This window comes from Syngnathus floridae, chromosome 15 (genome assembly GCF_059516105.1).
Source record: "Syngnathus floridae isolate MCC-2025c chromosome 15, RoL_Sflo_1.0, whole genome shotgun sequence".
In the NCBI taxonomy this organism is placed as follows: Eukaryota; Metazoa; Chordata; class Actinopteri; order Syngnathiformes; family Syngnathidae; genus Syngnathus; species Syngnathus floridae.
In genome coordinates this window covers 8,758,194-8,782,794 of record NC_142427.1, presented here as the reverse complement: position 1 = coordinate 8,782,794, position 24,601 = coordinate 8,758,194, and the positions used below count along the sequence as shown (strand labels likewise).

The 24,601-nt window shown below is 40.6% G+C and overlaps 5 protein-coding genes across 9 annotated transcripts in view; 3 read left to right on the top strand and 2 right to left on the bottom strand.

Annotated features, from left to right (window-relative positions):
• zswim7 (zinc finger, SWIM-type containing 7) overlaps positions 1-8,354 on the top strand; it is a 33,192-nt gene extending 24,838 nt beyond the window's left edge. Inside the window, exon 6 of the mRNA XM_088399635.1 lies at positions 8,312-8,354. The gene's annotated coding sequence lies outside the window, so the exon portion shown is untranslated. The remainder of the gene's footprint in view (positions 1-8,311) is intronic.
• specc1 (sperm antigen with calponin homology and coiled-coil domains 1) overlaps positions 1-17,277 on the bottom strand; it is a 29,537-nt gene extending 12,260 nt beyond the window's left edge. For 2 of the 5 annotated variants that reach the window (XM_088399621.1, XM_088399623.1), the window contains exons 1-7: positions 17,176-17,277; positions 10,553-10,755; positions 10,338-10,473; positions 2,096-3,537; positions 1,810-2,017; positions 1,669-1,742; positions 1,405-1,580 (exon numbers count right to left, since the gene is read on the bottom strand). In XM_088399621.1, coding sequence (XP_088255747.1) covers positions 1,405-1,580; positions 1,669-1,742; positions 1,810-2,017; positions 2,096-3,537; positions 10,338-10,473; positions 10,553-10,732 — 2,216 coding nt within the window. In that variant the 5' untranslated portion in view covers positions 10,733-10,755; positions 17,176-17,277. Of the gene's footprint in view, positions 1-1,404; positions 1,581-1,668; positions 1,743-1,809; positions 2,018-2,095; positions 3,538-7,518; positions 7,895-10,337; positions 10,474-10,552; positions 10,756-17,175 lie in introns of those variants that run through there. The other 3 variants (XM_088399622.1, XM_088399625.1, XM_088399626.1) reach the window with 2 other exon arrangements.
• Positions 17,278-17,617: 340 nt separating this feature from the next.
• On the top strand, positions 17,618-19,696 carry timm22 (translocase of inner mitochondrial membrane 22 homolog (yeast)). Its single transcript, XM_088399632.1, has 4 exons — positions 17,618-17,924; positions 18,076-18,272; positions 18,547-18,619; positions 18,699-19,696. The coding sequence occupies exons 1-4, from the start codon at positions 17,666-17,668 to the stop codon at positions 18,773-18,775; spliced, it is 606 nt and encodes a 201-aa protein (XP_088255758.1). The 5' UTR covers positions 17,618-17,665; the 3' UTR covers positions 18,776-19,696.
• On the bottom strand, positions 19,030-21,483 carry bkgd (beta-keto-L-gulonate decarboxylase). The gene is made up of 9 exons (XM_088399630.1): positions 21,376-21,483; positions 21,159-21,286; positions 20,996-21,094; positions 20,833-20,906; positions 20,649-20,750; positions 20,159-20,335; positions 19,935-20,084; positions 19,745-19,861; positions 19,030-19,668 (listed from the first exon to the last, which is right to left on the bottom strand). Exons 2-9 carry the CDS (start codon positions 21,223-21,225, stop codon positions 19,495-19,497), a joined length of 960 nt encoding a protein of 319 aa, XP_088255756.1. The 5' UTR covers positions 21,226-21,286; positions 21,376-21,483; the 3' UTR covers positions 19,030-19,494.
• Positions 20,575-24,528, top strand: LOC148386360 (uncharacterized). Its single transcript, XM_088399627.1, has 5 exons — positions 20,575-21,853; positions 22,060-22,330; positions 22,414-22,529; positions 22,623-22,662; positions 22,800-24,528. Exons 1-5 carry the CDS (start codon positions 21,684-21,686, stop codon positions 24,135-24,137), a joined length of 1,935 nt encoding a protein of 644 aa, XP_088255753.1. The 5' UTR covers positions 20,575-21,683; the 3' UTR covers positions 24,138-24,528.
• The last annotated feature ends 73 nt before the right edge of the window (positions 24,529-24,601 follow it).

Sequence of the window (24,601 nt, the reverse complement as noted above, 5' to 3'; positions counted from 1 at the left end):
AAATATCAAATATCACAAAAGAAAATTACAAACGCAGTACATTGAAGTACATCGAGAGAAAAAAAACTACAAAAGCATAAAAAAACTTTCAAAGACGTGGAAAATATAAACAGCCATATTTATGCTGCTAAACAAAGCGTACACAATTTGCACGGATGCTTGTGGATTACCATTTTTCTTTTCCAACTAATAACTTAAGTGCGGCAATATCGACTGACTCCGATCTTCACAAGGTGCTTAAACATCACTTAGTGTCCTTCGACTGCGGTCTTGGTATCAAAAGTTGCTCCTGGGACAATTCTGAAAACAAAAAGACAGGGATCAACAATTTTTTTTACACTGTAATTGGAATTTAGAGACCATAATACTCACTTAAGACCAAAATACTACCTCATGCATAAATCATTAACAACTATCTAACGATAAAGCTGCCATCCAATCAGGATCATTGATGCATTGCCTGAAAAATACATCCGGCCATGCTGCGCACAACAGCTAACTAGGGCTTATTCCAACACACAACAGCAGGTGGCGCAAGAGACATTCATTTGAATAGAATGAAGAAAAGCTTTGCAAAAAAAAATAGTCCTACAGTGCCTTGAGCCAGTCTGTAGTGAAAGACAGAAGTCAAACGAGCTGAAGGTGAGAAATTGGGAGTTGTGATGAGAGCAGCATCAGTAGCAGCAAGCTAGCAGAGGCAGGAGAACAGGGCAGGGAACTCACCTGGACTTTTCCAAAAGACATCTTTGTGAGGCATCAAATGGTGCTGCTGGAGGTGGGGGAACGGATGTAGCGTAACAGCTAATCTTGGCCTTTTACCCGATAACTAGCCATGTCGTATATTTATAAGGGACGGCACGCAATTTTAAAAACAATTGTGAGGCGGCTTTGAACATTGACATGAATGGAAGGCTTGATGGTTCACACAATGGCGGGACGCAACATGGCTAAGAACAAGTTGCCAAAGAAATAATGAGTTAGCCCTTGTTGAATCCGTTATAGTATGTGAATAAAAGCTAATGGTTAGTTCGAAATAAAAGCACACGACTGCCTGGCATCAGAACAAAGACTCCTAAATAGATTTAATTAAATGTCAATTGTTGGATGCTGCATCAGTTTATAAATTCGTAAAAAAATTAAAAAAGATTCCATGCACAGTGGTTGTGGATAGTGAGGTCAAAGTGTCTTTGCCAGGCAGTGGTCAGTGTAAAGGAGGAAAGCAGCTTAAAAAAAGCACGAAACGTCAACTCGGATAAATCCCAGGAACCAAATCCTGAAATATTTTCATCCTGTATGATAAAAAAAATGAGAACTAAATAACGCCTAATAATCTGTTAGGGATAGAAGATACATTTTTAACTTGGCAGCAGTGCTATGGAGGCGTGTGAGATGCGACTATCGTACCGAACACCTTGCAGGGATTCCAGGTCTAAAGAAAGCTTGGCGCTACGATCTTGCTCCTCCTGCAGCTGTCTTCTGAGTGTCCGGAGCTCCTGTTGAGCTTCCACTTTGATATCATTGGCAACCACCACGGCTGTCTGGAGATCGGCCTGGAACCGACGCCATTCATCTTTTTCTTCCTGTAAGAAAATAAAAAGACACATCTGCTCGAAAAAGAGGTTTATCCAAAATAAAAGTGACACGCAATCTTCCCCCAAGCACGCTTACCTTCATCTGCCTGCTAAAAAGTTTCAGTTGTCGTTCCGCTTCGAATTTCTGCTCCTCTAATTTTTTAGCGAGATCTGCAAACACAAATTGAAGGTCTCAACACTGAAGCTCGAAAAAAATAGAATATGATGGAAAACGTACTCTCCAAGTCGAGGACTGTTTGATTTGTGTGTAGGTTGATGGCCCGCTGTTGTTCCACCTGGTCCTCCAGTTCAAAGATGGTCTCCTTCATGTCCTTCACTTGTTTGTCAGCCAGCAAGCCCGCCTCCTCCAAGGCACTCACACGCTTGGTGAGCTCCTCCTCCCTCATCTCAGCTCTCTCCTGGACCTGCTGGCCTTTGGCATTCACCTGTGCGGCCATTTTGAATTCAGGATGTGAACAGAAATGCCGACTGCAGATTCGTACTGAAGACCATACTCCACGTACCTTGGAGATGCTGGCTTGTACGTGCTCGGTCTCATCTTGGGCCTGCAGCAGGTCCCGCCTCAGCTCAGTCAGCTCCAGCTCCAGTCGGTCTCTCTCGGCACGGGCCGTCTTGAGTAGATTCTGCAACTCTGTACTATCGCCGGCGCTCTGCACGGTCTTCAGCTCAGCCACCTTCTGCCTCTCGATGTCCACCTGTGCCTTCAGCCGACTATTTTCCACTCTGAGACAATCAACCGTGGCTTTCTGCTCTTCTGCCAACTGTGCGGCTTGACCTCCGGCTTCCAGCTCACGGTTGAGTTGGCCATGTAGCCTGTCCATTTCTTCTCGCAGGCCATGCACCTGACCTTGGGCCTCCTGGTGCTCCTCCTCGAGAGCTCGTAGGCTGCCGGTTAACTGCTGCTGGATGTTCACCAGCTTCTCCCGTTCGAAACGCGAGCTCTCCACCAGCTCGGCGTACCTTTGCTCGAGTTCGACGAGTCGAGGACCTTGCGTCCTGATCTCGTCCTCCCTCTGGGCTTGCTCCTGAAGTCGAATAGCCAGCGCCTCATTCTTCTGGGAGACCAGCTCCAAACGTTCTCTCTGCTGCTGGAGCGAAGTCTGCAGGAGTCGTTTCTCCTCAGTTAGACGCTCGTTCTCAGCCGTCAGTTCTTGCACCACTTGCTGCTGGTCAGCCAGCTCCTGCAGAGTGGCTTGGAGCTCCTCTGAAGTGCTGTGGTGGTTTTCCTCCATCTTGTGTATCTGTTCCGTCAGACTCTGTACCGACAAATCTCGTCCACCCGCCGTGGCTTCGCTACTGACATTGCTGCAAGTGGATCCTGAACGTGGGATCTTCTCAAACTCCGACGAGTCGGGTGAAGGTGAGTCCTTGGCAGAACCGGAGGAGACTGATGTTTTCATGGGACTGGTTGTTGGGCTGGAAACTGACGGCAGGCCATTCTGAGGTGCTAATGGTAAAGGCTCAAAACAGAGGAGCCTTCTCTTTAGCCCTTGGTTCTCCTCTCTGAGATTTGCTAGCTCTTTCTGAAACTTTGCATTCTTTTCCCTCAGCTCTTGAACCAGTGCAAAAGCCTCTGTGAGCTTTCCGTCTGTAGAAAGATCTTGAGGTGAGACAGGTGACGGCAACGGGGAAGCTTGACTTTGGCAGCGTTGCAGCTCCGTGCGGAGATTGCTGATCTCCAAGTCTTTAGCCTTGGCTTCAGCCAACAGCTCCTTAACCTGACATTCCAGGAGGCCCCTTTCCTGGCCTTCTGCTTCTCCCCGACACTTTGTCGAACTACGGGTTTGCTTTGCCAGGGTGGAGAGGCTGGAAGTGCTGGCACTGGAAACAATCCTCTTAGTGGAAGAGCTCCTCAACTGGTCTCGCAAGGAAATGCGGTCCCTTGTTATTGAAGATGGGATTTCTCTCGGGGCCGGGATCCCAGACTTCCTAGTTGCTTGACAACCTGGGAAACGTAAAGTGATTGAGATCATTAATTACATTTATTTTGGATTACTGGGTTGCCATAATTGGGAAAGAAATAAATCGGCTTGTTTACATTTTGTAAATGCGCAAAGTAGGTCATCTTTTGCTCGTGTTGTTTTGTCAGCTTAGTGTATGCCCTATTCAAACATTGTTTGGTGTTTTGGTAATACAGCATCTGCCCGCCATTGTGTTCATTCATCTATGCAGTTAGTGTGACATTTCAATGTGGGTCACAAACACACGTCTATTCCCGACTGAATTGCGACAAGTATTTTATTGTACGTTTTCAGCTCATCAACAAACAGTGACGCAGGGCGCAGTGATGGAAATTTGTTTCGGTGGGGAGAGTTAATTTTTTGGCATCTCTCTGAAATAAAGATTATTATTATTATTTTTTTTAAAAGATCTTGTCATCAATTGGGCACAGTGCACAGACTATATCTTATTTGTGGCAGAAGCTGCTTTAACATTCCCAGCGCGTGCAGCTGACTTTGAAAGAATGAAAGGTTCCTTCAGTAAGGACTTTCAGACATTACGTTGTGACGATTTTCAAGCTGAAGTAGGAAAGAACTTCATCATGTGACAGAAGGGCACGATAAAACACACCACCGAGATGGCAAGGAGATTATTTTTGCAACTGTACGATTCTTGGAGATCTATTGTTCTAATATGAAGGCTTGTTTCACATCTAAGACGATTTAAATCCATGATTGACAGAATGAGGACATCGCAGAATGTAAATTTTACAAATGCACTGACGTTATCACGCTAAAACATCGGACAAAATAAAAGAATTTGAGTTCATGGCCGTTTTGTCATTCTACACAGACAAAGAGGTTCTTGTTTAAGAGAAAGGCCGCAATGTCAGATGCTTTAGGATGAATTCTCATATCTGGGTGATGTAAGGAACAGAACTGCTTTGTACAGTAGTTCTCCCTCATCTTTTGTATCGCCCACCATTTTAACCATGACGTCAGCACAGTTTCATGCTAGCTGCTAACCAGAAAGTTGAAATGGCTCGAAGTTTCTGCTACCAAACAAAAAGTTATGCTCAGTATTTGCTTCATCTTAATTCACTGCAAAGGTCAGTTTAGGTCCGGAGCATTTACCCAACCGCAGAGGAACATTTAAATCTATGAAAAGGCCAATTGAATTGCTCAAAAAGGATCTTTCGTTCTGTAGTCTTATCCAAGATGACTCATTCTTACAGGGTAGTTCTTAAGTTTGAAATTACAAGGTTGATTTACAATGTCTATATTGGTCAAATAAGAGTTTTTCAAAAGCTTTGTCCATTTCACAGGACTATGAGTTGAATAATGAAATAAATGTGGAATTATTGAGGACTACAGTTGAATGTTGACCCCGCAACAGAAAACACATGTGATACTGAAATTATGTAAATGAAGTCGACTGTCTTAAGTTAAAAGTCATCAACACAAGTTAATTTCTAAAACAGGAGTGTCACAGGTGAAGAGTCATCCAGAATTAATGAGAACTAATTAGAGTGCCTTCATTGTCATCATCACAAAGGAACTCGTACGGAAGAAAGCATCTGAATTATTTGTCAGCTTGTCTTCCAAAAACTATGCTGAGCTTTCCTTTCGTCTGACTGACGAGACCATGAAGTGGGTCAACAGGCACCTATCAGAGACCCATGGGCATTTCTGTCCTCTGACTGGAATCGGGAAATGAGATTCGGGAAGTGACACGCTGAAAGCGAAAGAAGAAAAAAAAAGCATGCACAAGTCAAGAATTAAAATATGCAGTAATTAACTCATTCACGGTTACAAGGTCTATAACAACAATACAAACACTACCAGTAAAAAAAAAAAAAATAATTAACTCGCTTCTAAGGACCTGTTAGACATCATAACATTGTGATAAAGTCATCAGCTGGTCTGCTACTGTGGGAACAAATTTTCAGCTAAGAAAAAAGGACAACTACTACTATGCTTTGGAATATTTTTACAAAACTGGGGTCTATTAATAAAATTGTGTTGAAGTGTTGCTCCGAGCATTGAAAGTTTTTATCCCGGCCAGTGCTTTTCAAAACCCAAATTTCTAAGCACAAAACTTAGGGGCGAAGGATCAAAATGAATAAAAAAAAAAAAATTATTCACTGCGCCAAGTTTCATGGAAAGTACAAATGATATAACTTCCTCAGTGCCCGTTTGCTTCCTCTTGAACGTGATCCAACTTACTCAGAATGATGCAAAAACTTAAGTCCATCGGAAACATTCTCGAGGCTGTCACCTCACCAAAACATTGTCCCTTTGCATTGTCCTGAGATCTTAGTCATAAATTTGTCAACAGGTCAATGGAAATGTCAAAATGGAAAAGACTACTGGGAAGTGGACTAACGTCAGCGTACATCTGTAGGGAGGAGACACCATAAATGCCGATTGAGCATTTCCCACAAAGGTCAACCAAATCAAAGCCAGGTAAAACATCTAACACTAGCACATGACTTTATTATTGGAACGTTCTGTATCTCATTATGAACATGCTAGCCCTCATGATGTAGCTAACTCCTTTCACCGGCTAATAATTATCCTTTTAAGCTATTATGCATTTTGAACCATGCTAGGAGTGCAGTCAGTTAGCATTGCATCCAGTCCATTCCGGAAAAAAATCTGAAAATAGTCAAATAATTACTGTGTATTTGTACCATTGCTAAATTTGGTACAGTGAGACAAAAAAAAACAAAAAAACAATGGCATTCCCATGATAACATTTCTATTGGTTGAAACCTTATTCCCAACTTAGGAAAGAAAACCGCATATTTAAAAATATCACTTGTGAAGAAAAACCACAAATGTGTGAAAGTTCCATTTTTGGCCATAAGAAAGTTCGACAATCTAATCGACCTCACTCGACAAATATGTTTGAACTTTTTCATTTCAGCTCAAATGGGTGCAAGAGACTGAATAGCAGCAACCGAAAATAGACACACTGTTATATCGTGCCGATTCATCAACAGCTGACAGCATGTGGAACCCGCAGTCTATAGTCTGGACCACAGTGTTGGTCATCAAGGAGGGGGGGGGGGAGGTTCAGTGTTAAAGCACAGTGCAAACCCATAATGACAGTCTTAACATTGCAGAACACAATTCAGCTCTTAACTTTGCAAAGAGGAGTGTGCATCATATTTAAAAAAATATTGGATGGAAGGAAGGAAGGAAGGAAGAATGGAAGGAAGGAAGGAAGGAAGGAAGGAAGGAAGGAAGGAAGGAAGGAAGGAAGGAAGGAAGGAAGGAAGGAAGGAAGGAAAACCAATCAGTCAGTCACTGCGCAGTCATTGGCTAGACTATCATTTGGAAAATCCCAGACAAAGAAAGAAACGACCGGTGTGTAATAACTTCTAGACGTCAAACAAGTTGACCAAGAAAAACAGCCATGTGACAACTAAATATTTTTAAGAGCTGTAAAGTAACAACGGCGAGTCATGCCAGTAACAAGCTCCAGGAACAGGAATGAATTTGGTGAGAATGAATCAAAGTCGAGCTGTGATACTACAAGAAAATATTTGTAGAAAACAAAATGGCAGATTCACATTTTGAGCTCATTTTGACACTTGTGATAAGCTTTAATTTGCTGAGAGAGACTTTGAAATGGAAATCGAGCGCTTCAGGCAATGGGGAGATGTACGAGTGATGATCCTCGCTCCTGTAGCAGCTTCTCTTCGGCTTACTGGCAGACAAAGCAGATCCTCCTTCTCCTGCCCTACTTCCAATAGACTACACAAGGTACGCAAACCAGACGGACTGAATTCAAATCAGCCAACGTGCAATCTAGCTCCAGGGCTAGACCTCCTCCCGGTCCTCATCGACAGTTAAAACTTGTCTTTCAGACATGCAGTAACGCATGACACACCAGATAATCATCCCGAGATCATCAAGTCAGCTGATCTCGACAAAGTAGTTGCACTAAGGTGTGGCAAAAAGGCAGAACTGAAGCAGACCTGTGTCGGGTTCCTCCCGTCTCCCCGCTTGGTTCCCCATCTTAGTCCGATGATGCACGACTCCCACACTCCACGCAGTGAAGACGAATCCAACAATTTGCGGCTGCGGGGGAGTGATGTGTGAGCGTGGGGGGGGTCAGCGTGCTCGCATTTGTTCAGCATCCACAATCCGCTCCGAGTAAAGCAAAGGGACATCAAATTCTTCTTTCCTACTACCGATCTTTTTTTTTTTTTTTAACGCTGATCCTTCCCAGGATCGTATTTGTGTGAATGCGCATGTGTTGCCGAGGCAGACTACGTGTCCTGACAGCGAGTGGCTGCCAGTGTGTGTCAAAACACAAGAGTGTGTGCGTAGCCTCCACAAGGGTGGCAGACAAATATGCAGCCGGCATCATATGCACATCATTACCGGTGAGATAAGTAGATCAGGAGGTGTGGCTTCTCCGATTCACACACAAGTGGAATCACACACCTCCTCTAAAATAACAATTGCAACCCTTCCTTGCTCAAATCATGAACTCTCACAATAATACAGCAATGGATGGTTTTATTTCGGGTTCATGCGGATTTGAATTATAAAACACTGTGGTCTTCTCCTGCCCACATCCACTTGGACAGTCAAGCTCACTGTTGCTTCCAAGCCTATTCATAAGTCTCTTCTGAATGTTCCATCAAATCTGATTTACATCCGCCTCTTTCAATATGCTCCTTTGGCCTCTACTTAAATCAACACAATCCACCTTGGTAAACAAATATATCTGTAATCCTACTTAAAACATTCTCCTCTCTGCAGGATTTCCATTTCTACTGGACCCGATGCTCGATGGACTTGCGAGAAAGAAGAATTTCAAGGTAAAAAATTCCAGCTCTGATATAACAACCAAAAAAAATCTACATATGCGTAAAGCAGCAATGAGGAAATTCCAATTCATTTTCTGATCATTCAAGTTCAATATAACAAAGACAACCAGCCTCTTTTTCTTATCTTTAATTAATTTCCTTTTAGTGCTTGTGTCAGTGTGTGTCGCTCATGCATGAGTGCGCCCCCCCCCCCACCCCCCTCGAGTCATCCCAGTGGACTGAGGCGTATGTGATTAATTCATCCAGCAGATATGAGGGCCTCAAGAACTATAAATCACCCGCTGACAGGGTCCATGTCTGGTAACTCAGATTTAGTTAGTTAAACCCAAACACACTCCGGGTCAGTAATAATCCTGAACCACATCAATCAAATCAGTGTTGTCTAACTCAAGTACTGTTTATAGTGACTCACAAATTTTTGTGCAACATTTAGGCTTGACTCAAAAAAAAAAAAGGAAACTGTATCTTGTTGTTTTTCACTGTACTGGATATTTGTAGCCTCACCAAACTTGTTATTTATAGAGCGGGACAGTTTGTGTCCTTGTGTCGCTTCCCTTTCCTTGCACACTCCGCAAGGACTCCGCCTCCAATGAAAGCTCGACTGAATTATTGAGGAGGCTTTTTAAATAAGTTATCAGAAAAACTATTGACCATGGTAGAATTGGTCAAATCTCAACATCTGAGTCCATTAATAAAAATAACAGATAGCAAATCTTGCTAGCTAACCTCTAACCTCTTCGGTAAAGCAGAATTGCTCTGCCCGATTGTATAAAAGAATAATAATTGTACATTTCCAAAATGAATGTCGCATAGCTACAGAATTGAATCGAAAATATAAATACAGAGAAAATAAAACACCACGTTTATTCCCCTCAAGCAACAACAATATTTCTTTGCATGGGATTTTCTTTATGACAAAGAATTATTTAGTGATGTTGACTGCTTAGCAGAAACTGGTTCACTAAACTAGGCCAATGAGGGGTGATGAATTTATCATGTCCACTTTTTCTCACAAGTACAAAAATACCAACTTGAAATAATCTTATCATAATTAGCGCGAAATCAGTTTCTTCTTTTTCTTAATCAGAAGTTCAAGCGTTTACTTGGCCGTGCTTTTTCATCTCGTTTGAAGTCCCAACTCAATTATAGTCACTTCAGCAAAAACAGCCCCAAGAGGAAGAACTGCATTGGAGCTTAGAATCCATTTTGTGGATGAACCACCAAAGGCATAGTCAGAAATGTGTTACAAAGTCATGCTGTGAAGAATTATAGTTTGCATATTCATTTGCATATTCATATGAAAAGTAGGTCAATTGTGAGTAACTCTCATCTTCCAACATATGTGGAAAAATTGATTTGACCGGAACATCCAAATGTCCTGACCTCTTTTGTTAGCGGCAAGCTCACCTGGGAATGGCTCAAGGACACAAAAATGAAGATTTTGGATTAGCTCGCCTACGTCTAGATTTAAATCCAATTGGGCTCAAAAAGCATTGAAACAATTCTGACATGAGAGTGGCTGTTATTCCTCCATCATATCATCCTTCTCACAAAATGCAACAAAAAAAACTTCCCTTCATAAAAAAACTATTTTTTCCCATTTGTAATTGTAAATTAATTTTGACAGTTTCTCTCTTTTGAAATCCATAAATCTTTTAAGAACCAAAACCACACTGCAGCCAATGGTTGGTTGAAAATAATCAAAATGAATAGACTTTTCCCTGAATACTTGGTGCATGTCGCCCTCTAGTGGCTCAAGTGGTAAATTGTCCCATACGCACCATTAAGTACAATATTATACAAACGTGAGTCTTTAAGCATTTTGTAAATGTCTCACATCTTGTCATGGGACAAGAATGACGACATGACACTTCTCAAATTAATTATTTAAAAGTATAAAACTGTATTATGCTTGGGATGTTTATAATTAGTTAATTCTATGACATTATGTGGCTTACCGGCTTGACTACGGGGGCGGGCCTCAGCTAGATCCGAGATGGCTCCAGTGGTCACTGTCTTCTTCATGCGCAAGCCAGTGGCAGAAGCTCCCAGCGCGGGCTTTGTCAAAGCGTCATCACTATTGGCACGTTTAAGCTGAAAACAAAAAAAAAAAATGTCATCAGTCGTCTGTGGGCGTTTGAGAAAAAGAGGTTTGAGTTATTAATTATATTACCAAGTGGGGACTGGGCCTCACCCTGCTCAGCCGCAGGTCTGAGGCCAGCGTGTTAGATGATCTGGAAGTCTTCATAGAGGTGGTGGTGGAGGATGACGAAGAAGGAGCTAAAGTCTGCTTAGCTCGCTCGGACAGTCCCGCTTTGGGTAGCCCCAACTTGGTGGCACCCGTTTTCATCATGACTGTGTGATAGTTGACCACACCTGGGGGAAAAAAAAATCTATTAGGGTAAAATAAATGTGTTACTTTAAATACAGAAAAAAAAAGTTTCTTTACTCGAATTGTTTTCACACGGGATCTTCAAGCCTTAAATTAGGGGCCCGCATTCACTTTGTATAATTTGAAAGAAAGTGCATGCATGTAAAATGCCACCAGCACAGCAATTAAACTACACTATAATTGCAGTATAGACTAAACAAATAAAGTCAATGTGTGGGAAAAAAAGTGAATGTTTAAAGTCGCTAGTCTCTTTTTAGAAAAATAGTTCCTAGAGAGAATGGAAATGTTGGTAAACTAGCTCCTCTCTCTTGGCGTCGATGTTAGCTACAATGAATAAACACTGAATTTAATTAAAAAAAAATTGGGTTAAGTCACAAAATGTTAGCCAATCGTCTTTGGAACAAATCTCTCCCTGTAAGGCATCCTTACGCTCTAAAAGTTTGAAAATCCTTTTAAACGAAAATCAAAGTTTTGTCCTCAGTGGGGCAGTATAGAGCTAAATTGACGCTGTATCAAAACACTGACTGACACTGAGAACTATTTTAGGTACCATGAGGTTTTAGCAATCCATTAATACCCCAGACAGATAAAATTGTAAAAACAGTACAGAAAAGCAGGTTTGTATTTCCTTTACAATCCGTATGTTTCCTCTGGCAAAGACAAAAAAAACACTTACACAAAGAAAACAAGACAAGCCTGAGGGTAGAAACGTCAGTAAATCATTTCCAGTTTGAAGTTCCTACAAAATTGTGCCGGTGCCAAGGAATAATAACCTTCACCTGTCAGGTACGCATGTAGCGAGCGACAAGTTACATAAGCATCATTTTCGGGAACTAAAGCGACTGGCTGATTTTCCTACTCCAACAGGATGTGGTCACAAACTGTGACGGAGAACTTGGCTTTCGATGGTGACAAAGGAACATAGTCAGCTGGGCAGAGTAGATGTGGGAAATGGAAGGAAGTGGTGGGAGTGCACTTAAGAAAGAATAAGCGTGGGTCATAGTTGTGTATATATATCTCGGGGGGGCATTGATCCAGGCCTTTGACCTTTCCTCCCCGTACACAAAACCATCTGCCCTTTTCCGATATTCCTCGTGATACTACTTTTAAACTGTAACCTTTGACTCACATTATTAGTTAACCCCTTTCATCCATACGTCAGTACGACACTAATCGTCAAGTCATCCTTCCACGGGACTTGAACCAAGTTCCTCTTGTCAGCTATTTTAGGCTACGTATGTAATTTTACTGGAAAGTTGTGTGCGTTACACACGGGAAAGAAAAATCATCCAGAAATAATTTCCCTTTATAGTATATTTAGTACATTTTCAAATGAAATGTACTTTCTGTTCTGATTAAGTTTGTTGATACTGTTTACTGTTATAAGAACAGCATCAGATGACTCCAAGTCTGCAGGCAACATCCTGTGACTGCATGATCCAATTGTGGTTCAAACAGTTTAACCATTATGATGCCTGAAAATAAATAATATGCAGTATGTCGAGCTTGATATGATGCTGCCTCGAAATGAGGCTAAATAGCTTCTGCTCAACTGAACTGCTGACATCAGATAACATTAGCAAGAGCAAGTGAGAGCGCTTATCTTTTTGGGTGTGGATGGAATAATCTTCCACATCTGATCTGAGACGTGTGGATTGTTTGCAGAGAGGACAGGGCGGAGTATTATAATTACAGAAGGACGCTTAACATTTATACACGTAGCATGTCGCTCAATACGTGGATGTCTCACTGTCTTCCATTTTAAATAAGTCGTCTTAAGCTTAAAAATATCCAAATAACAAAAGCTATACTTAAGAACTATGAAAAGCCAGAATGTAAAGTTATAAAATACTGAATCATGTTCAATTAATTGTAGGATAACATCCACAAGACTGACATAACCAAACAAACATGGCTGACATAAGCTTTAGCCGCTAATGTTTTCATAGCCACTGTTGAATAATGGAAAACCAAGACTATCCTGCTAAGTGACTCATCAGAGAACGTCGTTCTGCAGACAAACATGAGAAACTTGGCAGACATGTTTGCCATTTATGATGTAAAATGACGGGAATCCATTCGTCCTTTCCAATTTTCCTATTAGTAAAATACGACGCTTGCCAATCACAACGCTAAGACGAAAGATAGTAATGATGAAAACTTTAACCATCAGACTTTTAGGCCCTTTCATTCTGGTGTAATTTAGATCCCACATTTTATGGCATGCCTCTGTAGCATGTGGGAATGCAAAATGTGCTTTGGCGAGGAATGAAACGAGCCTTAGATTGTGGCGAGGAGCTAAATTTGCTTTGACCACACCCTTGTTCACAACAGCGCTATGCTAACACGTTACAGCTGAAAAGTAATTCAGTAAAGATAATTGGCAGTACTACTACTAATAATCCTGAAAAAAAAATGGTATGGCATTTGGTATGACTCCTGCCTGACCACATCAACATTTATAAAGTAGCTAAATCTCAGGAGGTGGTCTCCTCAGAGTCATGAGCTCAGCTAAAAAGGAAAGTAGAAGAATTTATTATTAGCCTCGTGCTGCGAGACCGTCTCAATTTGCCCTCTGTTCCTCTTTAGCCTGGGGAAATGTGAAACTGATGCGCAACTCTTTCCCAAAATCACAATCGGGGAAGTTGAAGAATGCGTGGAAATTTGCGAGCGCGCCAATATTAACCTGCCAACATTCTTAGCGCAGCTACAATTGATTTGCATTGAGACTTGTTTGGTCTGGCTGGAGTCTACTGAAGCCTTTCTGGAGAGTATTCATGCTCTTTCCCCCTTTTCATGTGGGTTCTCCAGCTTCCTCCCACAGACCTACATAATTCAGATAGTTGTCCAGCTCTGCATGTGTGCCTGGTGACAATCCTTGGTTGCACCCTTCTTCTCATTCTCAACAGCCCATCTGTAGTATTGGTTGAATTAATACTATATTAGTGCAGATAGAAATAAAAAATACAGTGATCCCTCGCTACTTCACGTTTCATTTATCGCGGCTTCACTATAATCGTGGATTTTATTTCCCAATTGAAAACAATTTAAAAGTCAAAATAAAACTTCTAAATTGAGGAAACGTGTCTAACCTTTAGGACAATGTAGTATTGCTCCAAATGTTTGTTTACATTCCTTTAGAAGTAAGCGTGTTAGCACGATCGCAAATTAGCATCTTTCCGCTAACTCGTTAGCCTGCCCAGTATTTCTTGTTGGTGACTTCGCGGATTTTATTTATCGCGGGTGGTTTTTGGAACCAATTATCCGCGATAATCGAGGGATTACTGTAGAATCGAAATTAACACAGACTATTCGACAATGAGATTGCAAAATATATTGTGGTGTCTCGATATTGAGATCAGATATCAGTCACTTAACAGCAGTGACATTTGTGCATTTACATAATGCAAGCTGTAACTTAATTTCCCATGCATAGTTCATCAGCTAGAGGCTGTATTTCAAGTTTCTTCAAGCCAGGCTTCCCCAGAGGGCTAAACTTCCTGCTCTGATGGTGTCAACCTTTGAGTCTGATAAACAACCTAAGTCACGTTGCATAAACTTCTGCTGCTTGCATGTAGAGTGAGTGGGCGGATTCCATAGAAACACTTGTGCAGCATCCATGAGGATAAAGCTCAATGACTTTCCACAATGGAGCATCATAATGCATGGGCCAGGTCAAGAAGAGCTCCACTGTGGAGGACATTTATTGCCCTCCCATTTCCTTTTTGATCTTCATCACCCAGACAAATATTTCACATATTTCCCCCGGCTCGTGCTCACATTACAAACTTGCTTGTCCGGTTTACCGAGAAGAGACATGCTAATGATATCTACGCATCTGTCATTCTCTATTTATTTAGACACAAACAAAACATATTAACGTTAAATGTGGATCTGGTGACCTATTATATTCCTTGGAAAATGTTTGTCATTTCTTTGTCAAAAATTGTGTTAATCCAAATATCTGGTAGATGGAAAATATTCCGATTACCTATCCAAATGATTGAAAGTCACATTTTATTCTTTCTCGTAAATTCAAGCTTCCCTTAAATTAGTGAAGGGCATTTCAGTCCAGTTGCTTGCCGGCCAACGTGGCTTCCTGTCTTCTGGCGATTCTCTAATCACACTTTGCCTAAAAATGAGTCACAGTTGTCACTGACAAAAAAAAAATATTTCCAATGAAACTATTCATGTTATATAACCTATGTACTGAATCAACATTGACAGCAGCGCTATTGTTAAAAAAAGGAACTACTGTCCATTTGTGTATTTGCTTTTGCTCAAGGGCAGGGCCTTAACAAGTCAGTTTATATGATTTATTACATCATCCTCCGACCACATTTCATAATAGCCAGCCTTCCACCACATCACAAGGTCACGTCATCGCTGCATATAGATGGAGGACGGATTCGAGCACGCCGGCTATTTTTTTTTTTTTACTCAGTCCCTTAGTTATTACTTTCACATTGGGGAATCGGAGACATTTACTGAGAAGAAAAATTGATCGTTCTTAATTCTTCCAGATCATTTTATGCCACCTACAAGTATGTGCGACTGTACATGGGTCCTTCCCAGATAGCCCACATGCTAAAAATAGCAAACAAATGACAGGAACTGCCTGGGTAATGATTCAAACAGAGAAAAAAAATAATAGACGTTCAAGTCTCCGGTTTCCACTAGGTCTAGCGCAATGATTTTCAACACGGCAAAATTAAATATGGTAGAATTGTATGAGTAATTTGAAAATAATCACCGACAGAAGTATTTTTATGAAACCCCCAATAGCGTTTTAATTTCATATGTCAAAAGATATTCAAGTCTGCCCCCATCAAATTGAGATGGGCTTCTTTTCAGACTTCCAACTATTTCCTTTACTGGTGTGGTTAACCATAAGGAGGAGAAGTGGCTTTATTTAGCTTCAAACAATATTTACATTGACCACACTGTAATACTTAGTGCATATATCTTTTTTTCCTCTCCTATGACATTTTGAAAAGTAGCAGGAGAAAATTGAAAGCTCTCATTTGTTGGGTTGCACAAAATATGCCTGCAAGAAGAAATTATCTACACTGCTATTTATGGAGACAAGGGCAATGTCATAAAAATTCACATTATCCATAACAAAAGCTGTTTAAGAACATTAAACTTTAAATTGCAGGAGACACAAGGTAATGATTACAAGAAATAAAACGAGTAAACAAACAAGTCTGTGGTCATGCCAAATGGGTTGCTGAGTGAATGAAAATGGGCCTTTAAAAATGTAAGCATTCACTGACGAAGCATATTAAACACAACACCGCCTTATTTTGGAAGCCTCACTAATGAGGAACAAACGGTTGGACGACCATGTAAATATAAAGTAAGAACAGGCACTATTTAAAGTGTGAGAGGACAACAGTAGTAGTCCAGACTCTGAGAATGGCCCCTTAATGAATGATTACATAATAATAATCATTTAAAATATATTATTTAATATATTGACAAAGAAAAAGAAATCCACTCTAAAGCAAATTTCCGGTTGCCAAATTGTGAATATGTAGCAACTGTAGTTTTAAGTAGTAATATCGCCATTCACCACTAGATGGCAGACAAAGCTTAATTACACTTTCACCAGCTCTTATACGGTGATATGAGTTGGCCTTCTAATGTTTTTGTGTATTTGGAATGATATGCAGGACAAACATAGTACCTCAATAATATTAAAATTCTGAGTTGATTTTTTTTGTTAAAATGTGCACAAAATTAGTTCTTGCATATAACTAATGCTGGATTGCTTTAAAGCAGTTTTCTGCCATCCCCAACTGGCAATTTTTATGCTTGCACATATCTTGTCCATATCTAAATGGTGGCAGTCAAAACAATGAAACGCTCTTGAACTTCATAGAACAGAAAGTACAACCTCTTGATTTTTAGATAACAGAATAATAGCTTTCAATTAAAGGCCATATTTTAATTTAATTCGTGAGTAAACATTAAATCACCATTATTTGAATACTTTTATACTTTTTTTTAAAGGGGGGGGGGGGGTCATCAGATTCTTCTCATCTAAAATATTCCTCTTACCTCACTGAATGAGGGGGGGGAGTGAATTAGAGCAGTGACAATAAAGTCAGACGCGTCCCAAAACGACTATATAAAGATTCCGTTATATTCGGTTAGGCAGTGACACACATGGATATTTCCTTTGCGTCTTCTTATTCCATTGAAATATTATATTCCCATGAATCGAACATCGGCGTCTTCAGTTACGAACCATCTGTCCACCGATTTTAAATGACCGTCGCAGGGCTTAACCGTTCTCAATTATCTCATAAAACGCAAAGTTAAGACAAATCGACACAATATGCACGAGCGCACTTCCAGATCTAAGAGATATAAGCGTGAATATGTTTTGCGCTTCTCACCTGTTCGGTGGTGCTGCTGTTGTCAAGGCAGGATGCAGCCAGCCAGTACTACCGACTCGTCTCATCGGAGTCATAGCTGGCCGACGGATAGGTGGAGCGCTTGGCGCAGTACTCGAAGAGGCTCATGGGAAATGTAGTCTATCTTAGGTCGCCATTGCGCCATGCCCATCGTGCTTGGTTTACAGTTTCACTATTAATTGATAAAACATCACAAACTTGTCATGTAAAATATGTAATATATATTTTAGATAAGCTAAAATAACTAACTAAAAAACTCCTGATATGAAACCCATTTACGGTACAAAGAATTACTCCAGTTTTGACGTGAACAAATATTCCATAAATTAATTGAATATTTAAAAATACAGTGATGTGAACCAAATTTACTAGTTTTTACTTTAAAAAAAAAAAAAGTCTATATTACCAATGGAACGAATCTGCCGCTGCTCCTCTAAGACTACATTTACCTAAAGCGCTGTCATTGACAAACATGGCGGCCTCCGCGAGTGCTGCAGAGGTTTTCGGCTCTGATTCTCAAAGTTCTCCTCCAGCTGATCCAAACATGGCAAGCTCGCCAATTCAGTACAGTATGGTCCTGGATCATCTTATTGGAGACAAGAGGACCGTGAAGGACTTGCACCCTGGCGTTATGGGGGGACTGCCGGTGCCTCCAAAAAGCGTGGAGCAGAAGAGGATAGAGAGTGCAATGGAGAGTTGTGCTTTCAAGTCCATTTTGGCCTGCGTTGGAGGTAAATACAAATAATTAAATGTGATCAATGTTTGCATAATGCCTAAAATGAAGCATTTTTGGACACGTCACAAATATTTCAATTTCCACTGTCATCATTGTAATGAAAATCCATCCAGTCAGTGTTGACATATTGTTTTTGTTCTACACAGGGTTTGTCCTCGGGGGAGCGTTTGGTGTTTTTACTGCAGGTATAGACACCAATGCTGGTTTCGATCCCAAGGACCCACTGAGGACCCCAACAGCGCGAGAAGTCCTTAAAGACATGGGACAGAGGGGCATGTCCTACGCTAAGAACTTTGCCATTGTGGGCGCCATGTTCTCCTGCACAGAGTGCATAATAGAATCGGTATGGTAACACTACGAGTCTAATACAAAAACTGCAAAACATGGAAGGAGTAAATAAATTGTGCTATAAAATCTGTCAGTATAAGTTTGGCAAGGCAACAATGTTGATCCAACAGTTCCACCTAGTGGTCACATATCAGTATGACATCCAATGTAGAGGTTGAAGTCTGGTTTCTCTAACATTCAGATACTATAAAATAATCGTACGTGCTTTTTCAAATTTCTTTTTTTTAACAGATTGAGACACAACTTTTGTGTTTTTTATTTATTTACAGCACAGAGGTAAATCAGACTGGAAGAATGCAGTGTACAGTGGTTGTGTTACTGGAGGAGCAATTGGCTTTCGTGGTATGTAAAGCTATATTTACATAGATGTTTTTTTATTTTTTCTTATGTCTGGATTGTTTTTCCCCCTTCACATTTTTAGCTGGTCTAAAAGCCGGAGTCCTAGGTTGTGGAGGCTTTGCTGCTTTCTCTGCAGCCATTGAGTATTATCTTCGGTGATCGTCAAGGACTAAAGTGACTCTGTGACTGAATTGTCCCTCCGGATGAGCCTGTGCAGACAGACTAGAAGATGTTTCTACTTGTTGGTCTGCAAATGGAAGAGTGATGCAGAAGCCAACTAGAATTATGATTGGTTGGATTTCTGTGGTTGTTCGAAGTGGACAGAAAAAGTTTTTTTTTTATCGTTGCCTTATCAGAATGTGTCATTTTCTGTCAGGTTGTTAAGAATGATGAGTTTGGTTCTTTTCATTAAGTGATGTTTATAAGAGTATTTATTTGACAACTATTCTTGCCGTTTTGATGCCCTTTTCACTTGAAGTTTTAACGTAGTTATCAAACTGAAACATGGTCATTTACCACTAATCCACTTACTGTATTGTCATCCATTCCATTTGAAAATAATCTATATAATCAATTAAAGTTGCAAAAGGATGGTTACTCTACTGGAGGAAAATCCATTGTCATAAAATCTAACAATATTATGCACAACAGTGTATTGAATTTATAGCATGGTTAAAAAAAAAAAGATTGGCTGAGTACAAAGTAACAAATGAAATTTTAAATGAGTATTAATTCTGTGGAATATTCCAATTTAATACATGCAGTTATTTTATACAGTATATCACCACAATTATATTGATTTTCAACATGCAAATTGATTGGGTAGAGTTTCACAAAAATGACTGATAATTAAAACCAGTGCACCATGCAGTTCTTGTTTAATCTCTTCCAACTGCATGTGTCTCCTTGGGTCTGTCGATGCGGTAAATACACTCAGCAGGCACAAAGTAGCCCAAGTACTCCACGCTGTCGGGTGTGGTGTCTATATAGTAGTGGCCACCTTCTCCATGATGACTGAAGCAGTGGGTGTGCTCCACACGCAGGTCAAGTCCCTTGATACAAATAAATTTGCTCAAATTACCTTCAATGCAATTATTGATTACTTTTGCACATGAGATATTTACTTACAGGATCTTTGGATACAAGCACCGACTGGCAGATGAGTGGGGCGTTCACTTCGAAATGTTTGAGCCAACTGTTGACCTCCTCGTCGGTATTGAGTGGACACACTGAGAACTCTCTCGGCTGTGCAAAAACGGTTAGCATGAGTCTTTTTTCATGTCATTTAAAATGGCTGCGTAAGGATGCTCCTATTTACCATGATGTGAATTTTAGCTTTCCCCTTCTGGATGATGAAGGTGCCCCCCAAGCCCAGGACTTTATCAGGGTACTGAACCTCCAGAGTCTTTCTCAAGGCAGTCACAATACTGAGATCTCCTGTTCTCCTCTTGGCCCGCACCTCTAAGACCTGCGGAGAGGAGGAGACAACTGTGTTCCCCTATGCTGTAGTTGCATTATGATAATTATAATCATGATGATCACCTTTCCCGGCCTCCCCTCACAAGCATAAAGATTCCCCAGCAGTCCAAAGTTGCAGTCAGAGAATTTGTCGCTGTATCTTTCTTGCAGACACTGGCCATCCACTGGATTGATGGAAGCGAAGTAGCTGCTGTTCACTGCGGGTCTTCCATCGGCTTCAGTCAGAACCAGTGGCATCAACTGGGATAGCAAAATATACATCAAAAATCAGTCTGCTGTTTTTAAAGGTAAAAATATATATATATAAATTTTCCAGTAATTAGCTTCATCTCATTCGGGATTTCCAAAAGTTCAGTCATGCTCACTATAATTATATTTTTTACTGGCCTGAGAAACAGTAATGATTAAGCCCTGTGAAATCTGCCTAGCAACCTTTAGGCTGTGCAATTTATTGATTTTTTTTTTTTTTAATGCCACCCTGGCCACCATAGAGTGGCCAGGGGTGGCATCAATGATTAACTTTTTTTTTATGCTGTTAAAAAGTGATGATTACCTCTGCATTCATCCCCACAATTCTGGAGGGGGCGGCTCCTGCACCGAGGATGAACGCTCCTGGGAGCTCCACCTCCTTTGATATAGCATTCATGTCATATTCCTAATTAGAAAATATGACAGGATAATTAGATAAACTAACCACAAACAGCCAGAGGTCTCTCTGAATGAATAGTAAACAGTACCTTGTGCTTTTGAACCAGAGGAACCAGGTAAGGAACTCCTCCCACATCTGTGACCCGAGGACTTCCACATAAACCTAAAAATGTACAAAAACATCACATTGTATACAAAACTGAAGACATTTAAATCTGATGTGTGGTTTGTCGTGCAAAAAAATAATTTTACCTTTAACAGGAAAGTTGAACGGCTCCTTACTGAGATCGGGACATTCCACAATACTCACCTTAACTTCTGCAAAGTTCTCTTCCAGCCCCGTTTGTAATACTGCAAACAATAAGGATTTTTAGAGTCTCTCGTTTGACCATGTCTATTATGTTCAAATTCTTACCGGCACAAAGATCCTGTAGGTCTGGGACATGCAACTGAGCCTTCTCAGTTTTGCTTACATCTGCCATTATTAAATTTATGTGCAAGTTGTGTCACGAGAAGGGAAACCTGGAAGAATTGTGTGGAAGCCTGCAGGGAGAGTGTCAAAAGTAAAGTCCAGTCAAAGAGTATATAAAGTAATGAGATAGTCACTTTTTTTTTTTTACGTGAGTAACCACCTGTAATGTAATGTCCGTATTTCGTCCTATGTGGCTTGGGTAGTTAAAAATCCACATAGCGTGAGCGCATGAGTGATTCATTTCGACTTGTTTAGTCTTTGATAACCGTTCCGGAAACCACGTGATGACGCTCAAACAACTTCCGGTTTTTTCCGGAAGCACATGTGAAACTGCGAAGTGTGCTTGTTGTTTACCGTATGTCCGTCGTTTTATAAAATAAACGAGATGTTGTCATTATCGGTTTTATGATCATCCTAGAGTTCGTGCTCGTTCCTTGCTTAAATTAGTTTCAGGCCTCAAGCCCTAAAATGTCAGAAACACACAATAATGTTGGTTTGGCTCAGGCTGAGGATTTTGCCGAAGAGATTTCAGGAAGCCACATTGTTCTGGAAAGGTCCCCTCCGGATTATGTGAGAAAAATATCGCAGTACATCGAGTGTTCGGCGGGACCGAGTAACCAAAATCCAGAAGTCGAAAGGTATTATGTTTATCAAGCTATATTGATTGAATTGGAAATTTAAAATGACATGCAGCCAGAACAAAAAGGATTTACAGTAGTGTAGTGCTTTTTGAAAAGTAGCATGCATCTCAGTTCACTAAAGAACTCTGCATTGCATTTGTGACCCTGACCCCACCATGAATGCACAACACTGGATATGTTAATATGTGATTGCTTCTTTGCAGTGATTCAGGAGACAGCTTATTTATTACACAGTTGCCTGCACCTCAGCCTGTGAGAAAAGTCAGACGCCGGAAATCATCACGATGCCCTTTCAAGGATACTCGTGGGGACTCTTCTTCCGCTCACAGTGACGATGATGACAGTCAGACGAGCAGAAAATCCAAAAAGAAAAGAAAGATACATCTACCAAAATACAACTTCCCTTTTCTCACGGGAAGGAAGTGGAAGCGCGGATGTACTCGTTTAACCACCAAACAGAATCAAAAATTTCATGTAAGCCAACATTCAGGTTCCTGGTTTGTTAATATTCTGCAACTTTTATGCTCATTTAATTATTTGAAATTCTTATTTTTCAGAATTATGCGATGGGGGGCTTCTTTAAATGTGTCGAGTTGTGGCAGGGAGCTGAGGATTTGTATGAAGGTCTACCAACACTTGACCAAGATAATGAGGACATATCACCACTGACAGAGTGAGTTTCTTAACATGACTTCATTTAGTCATCATTGAAGTTATTCATACATTTTTGTTAGGTATAATTCCTAAAATATGTGTGCTCTTGCAGAGATGAAGACAAATCTGGTGATGAGGACCTCAAAGTGGTGGTAGGAAAACTGTCACTCAATATCATATTGATAAAAGGAAATCTTCTGAATCTAAATCGTGTTTAAATCATGACGAGGAATTACAACAAAGACCTGAAAATGTATTTTATTTTTTATGAGTGTGTGTTATGTTACAGGAGAAAAAACTTTTCCTGGCAAAATCCAAAGCAAAGATGCCCCAACCCTGGTACACAGCACCACAGGAGGAAGGAGTTGTTACTCGCGAAAGGGAGAAAATAGATCAAATATCAAATAAGGTCCCCACGTCAAATATGCTTTCGGCGAAAGACAAAACCGATGACACACATTCCGCTTCAACTTGTAATGATCCTGCTGTGCCGGGAAATAACAAAGCGCGAAGAAAAATACCAAGATGCAGGACTCTTTTCCAAGAAAAACTTGCTGATCTGGAAACGAGAAGCAAACGTGTGCCATTCAAAGAGCACATAGCATCTGAAGAAGAAAGTGACTGGCAGTCCAGAGAGGGTGAGGATGCTGACATAACCGTAACCATGGAAACCACAGTTATCAATGCACAGGCACCGCTCGATCTTCATAAAAACAGAATGGACAACTTTTCATATGTTACGAGCACTCCGAGAAAAAAAGATAAACCATCAAAAGGTCACGGCGTCGCCTCAGGACGAAGGGAAAAAAATACCAGACAGGAAATCGAACTGGAGCGTGACCTCGGTGTAAAAGACAACGCCGTGTGTTCCCTCAGCCGAGATGAGCCTGAGGTTGAAGAGTTCTCCGACGTAGTCAGCGAACCTTTAAGAGATGAGAGGCGGAGGAAAAAGAAGAAAAAAAAGAGATCACATCAGGAGCCGGGGAGTTTAGGCATGAATGAGAAATCATCCAATTGTACTGCACCTTTAAATGGAAGTACGGAAAAGAATGTTGCTGACACAACTGAAGACAAAGATGTGCAACTGGTTAGTAAAAAAAAGAAGAAGAAGAAAAAATTAAGCAGAACATTCCCAGAACTCAATGAGTCTATGTCTGAAGTGGAGAATCAAAACAATAGGACCTCTTCCTTCCTTCTTGCTGATGTGGAGGAAAGCAGTGCTTTTGAGGCAAAATTGCACAAAAAGCACAAGAAAAAGAAGCGCATCGGCCACAAGGGGGCGGAAGACGCGTTATCCCATTATAATTTGCCTGAAAAGGTCCCAAAAGGTCAAAAGAGGCAACATGACAGTCAAGTGGCGACCAATGAGGACAGACTGGAAAGCGCAGTTGATTCTGCATTTTTAAAACCTCATGAGGCCAAGGTGAAAAAAAAGAAGAAAAAGAAGCATCATGATCATTGGGAGACAGAGGAGACTCTACCTTTTGAGAATGAAGAATCCCAGGATCTCAATTCATCGCTTACTCAATCTCACTATGCTGAAAGTTCTACGGAAAAGTCTTCTTTAGACACTGTCAAGAAAAAGAAACACAAAAAACATACCCACGCACACCAGATGTACAACTAATAAGAGGTTTATCTATTTATTTATTTTCAATGTTGATTATTTTGACAGGCATAGATTCGATGCTGTTTAACAATAAGCTGGTCTTATTGGAACCTCCATGGTGAACAAATTCCACAGTGAATATATACTACACACTCACAAATTTGTAGATGTGCCTGGGGGTGTGTGTGTTTGTCTCTTATCACATTGGACATTTTTAAATTATTTATCTTGGTCTCATTTTTTACATCCCCAAAACATTTCAACAGGGGTGTGTAGACTTTTTATATCCACAGTTGGCCTCACCACAAGGCTTTTTTATGTGCACAATTCACCATAGTCCAAACTATTGCCTTATATTGATTTTTTAATAATGTATTCTATTAAATGAATAAACCCTATTCATAAATCATTCTCCTTTATGTAATCTATATAATACAGTATTTTTGTCATCATAAAGTCAGTTTAATTTGAAAGGCATCACG

Bases quoted from the DNA above. Each gene is read 5' to 3' on its own strand.
- LOC148386360 (XM_088399627.1), top strand. From the start codon at position 21,684: ATGTCAGAAACACACAATAATGTTGGTTTGGCTCAGGCTGAGGATTTT. The intron at 21,854-22,059 runs GTATTATGTTTA...GCTTCTTTGCAG, and splicing joins CAAAATCCAGAAGTCGAAAG to TGATTCAGGAGACAGCTTAT. The intron at 22,331-22,413 runs GTAAGCCAACAT...CTTATTTTTCAG, and splicing joins AACAGAATCAAAAATTTCAT to AATTATGCGATGGGGGGCTT.
- timm22 (XM_088399632.1), top strand. From the start codon at position 17,666: ATGGCGGCCTCCGCGAGTGCTGCAGAGGTTTTCGGCTCTGATTCTCAA. The intron at 17,925-18,075 runs GTAAATACAAAT...TGTTCTACACAG, and splicing joins CATTTTGGCCTGCGTTGGAG to GGTTTGTCCTCGGGGGAGCG. The intron at 18,273-18,546 runs GTATGGTAACAC...ATTTATTTACAG, and splicing joins CAGAGTGCATAATAGAATCG to CACAGAGGTAAATCAGACTG.
- bkgd (XM_088399630.1), bottom strand. From the start codon at position 21,225: ATGGCAGATGTAAGCAAAACTGAGAAGGCTCAGTTGCATGTCCCAGAC. The intron at 20,907-20,995 runs GTAAAATTATTT...GTACATTTTTAG, and splicing joins GTTCAACTTTCCTGTTAAAG to GTTTATGTGGAAGTCCTCGG. The intron at 19,862-19,934 runs GTAAATAGGAGC...GTTTTTGCACAG, and splicing joins AAGCTAAAATTCACATCATG to CCGAGAGAGTTCTCAGTGTG.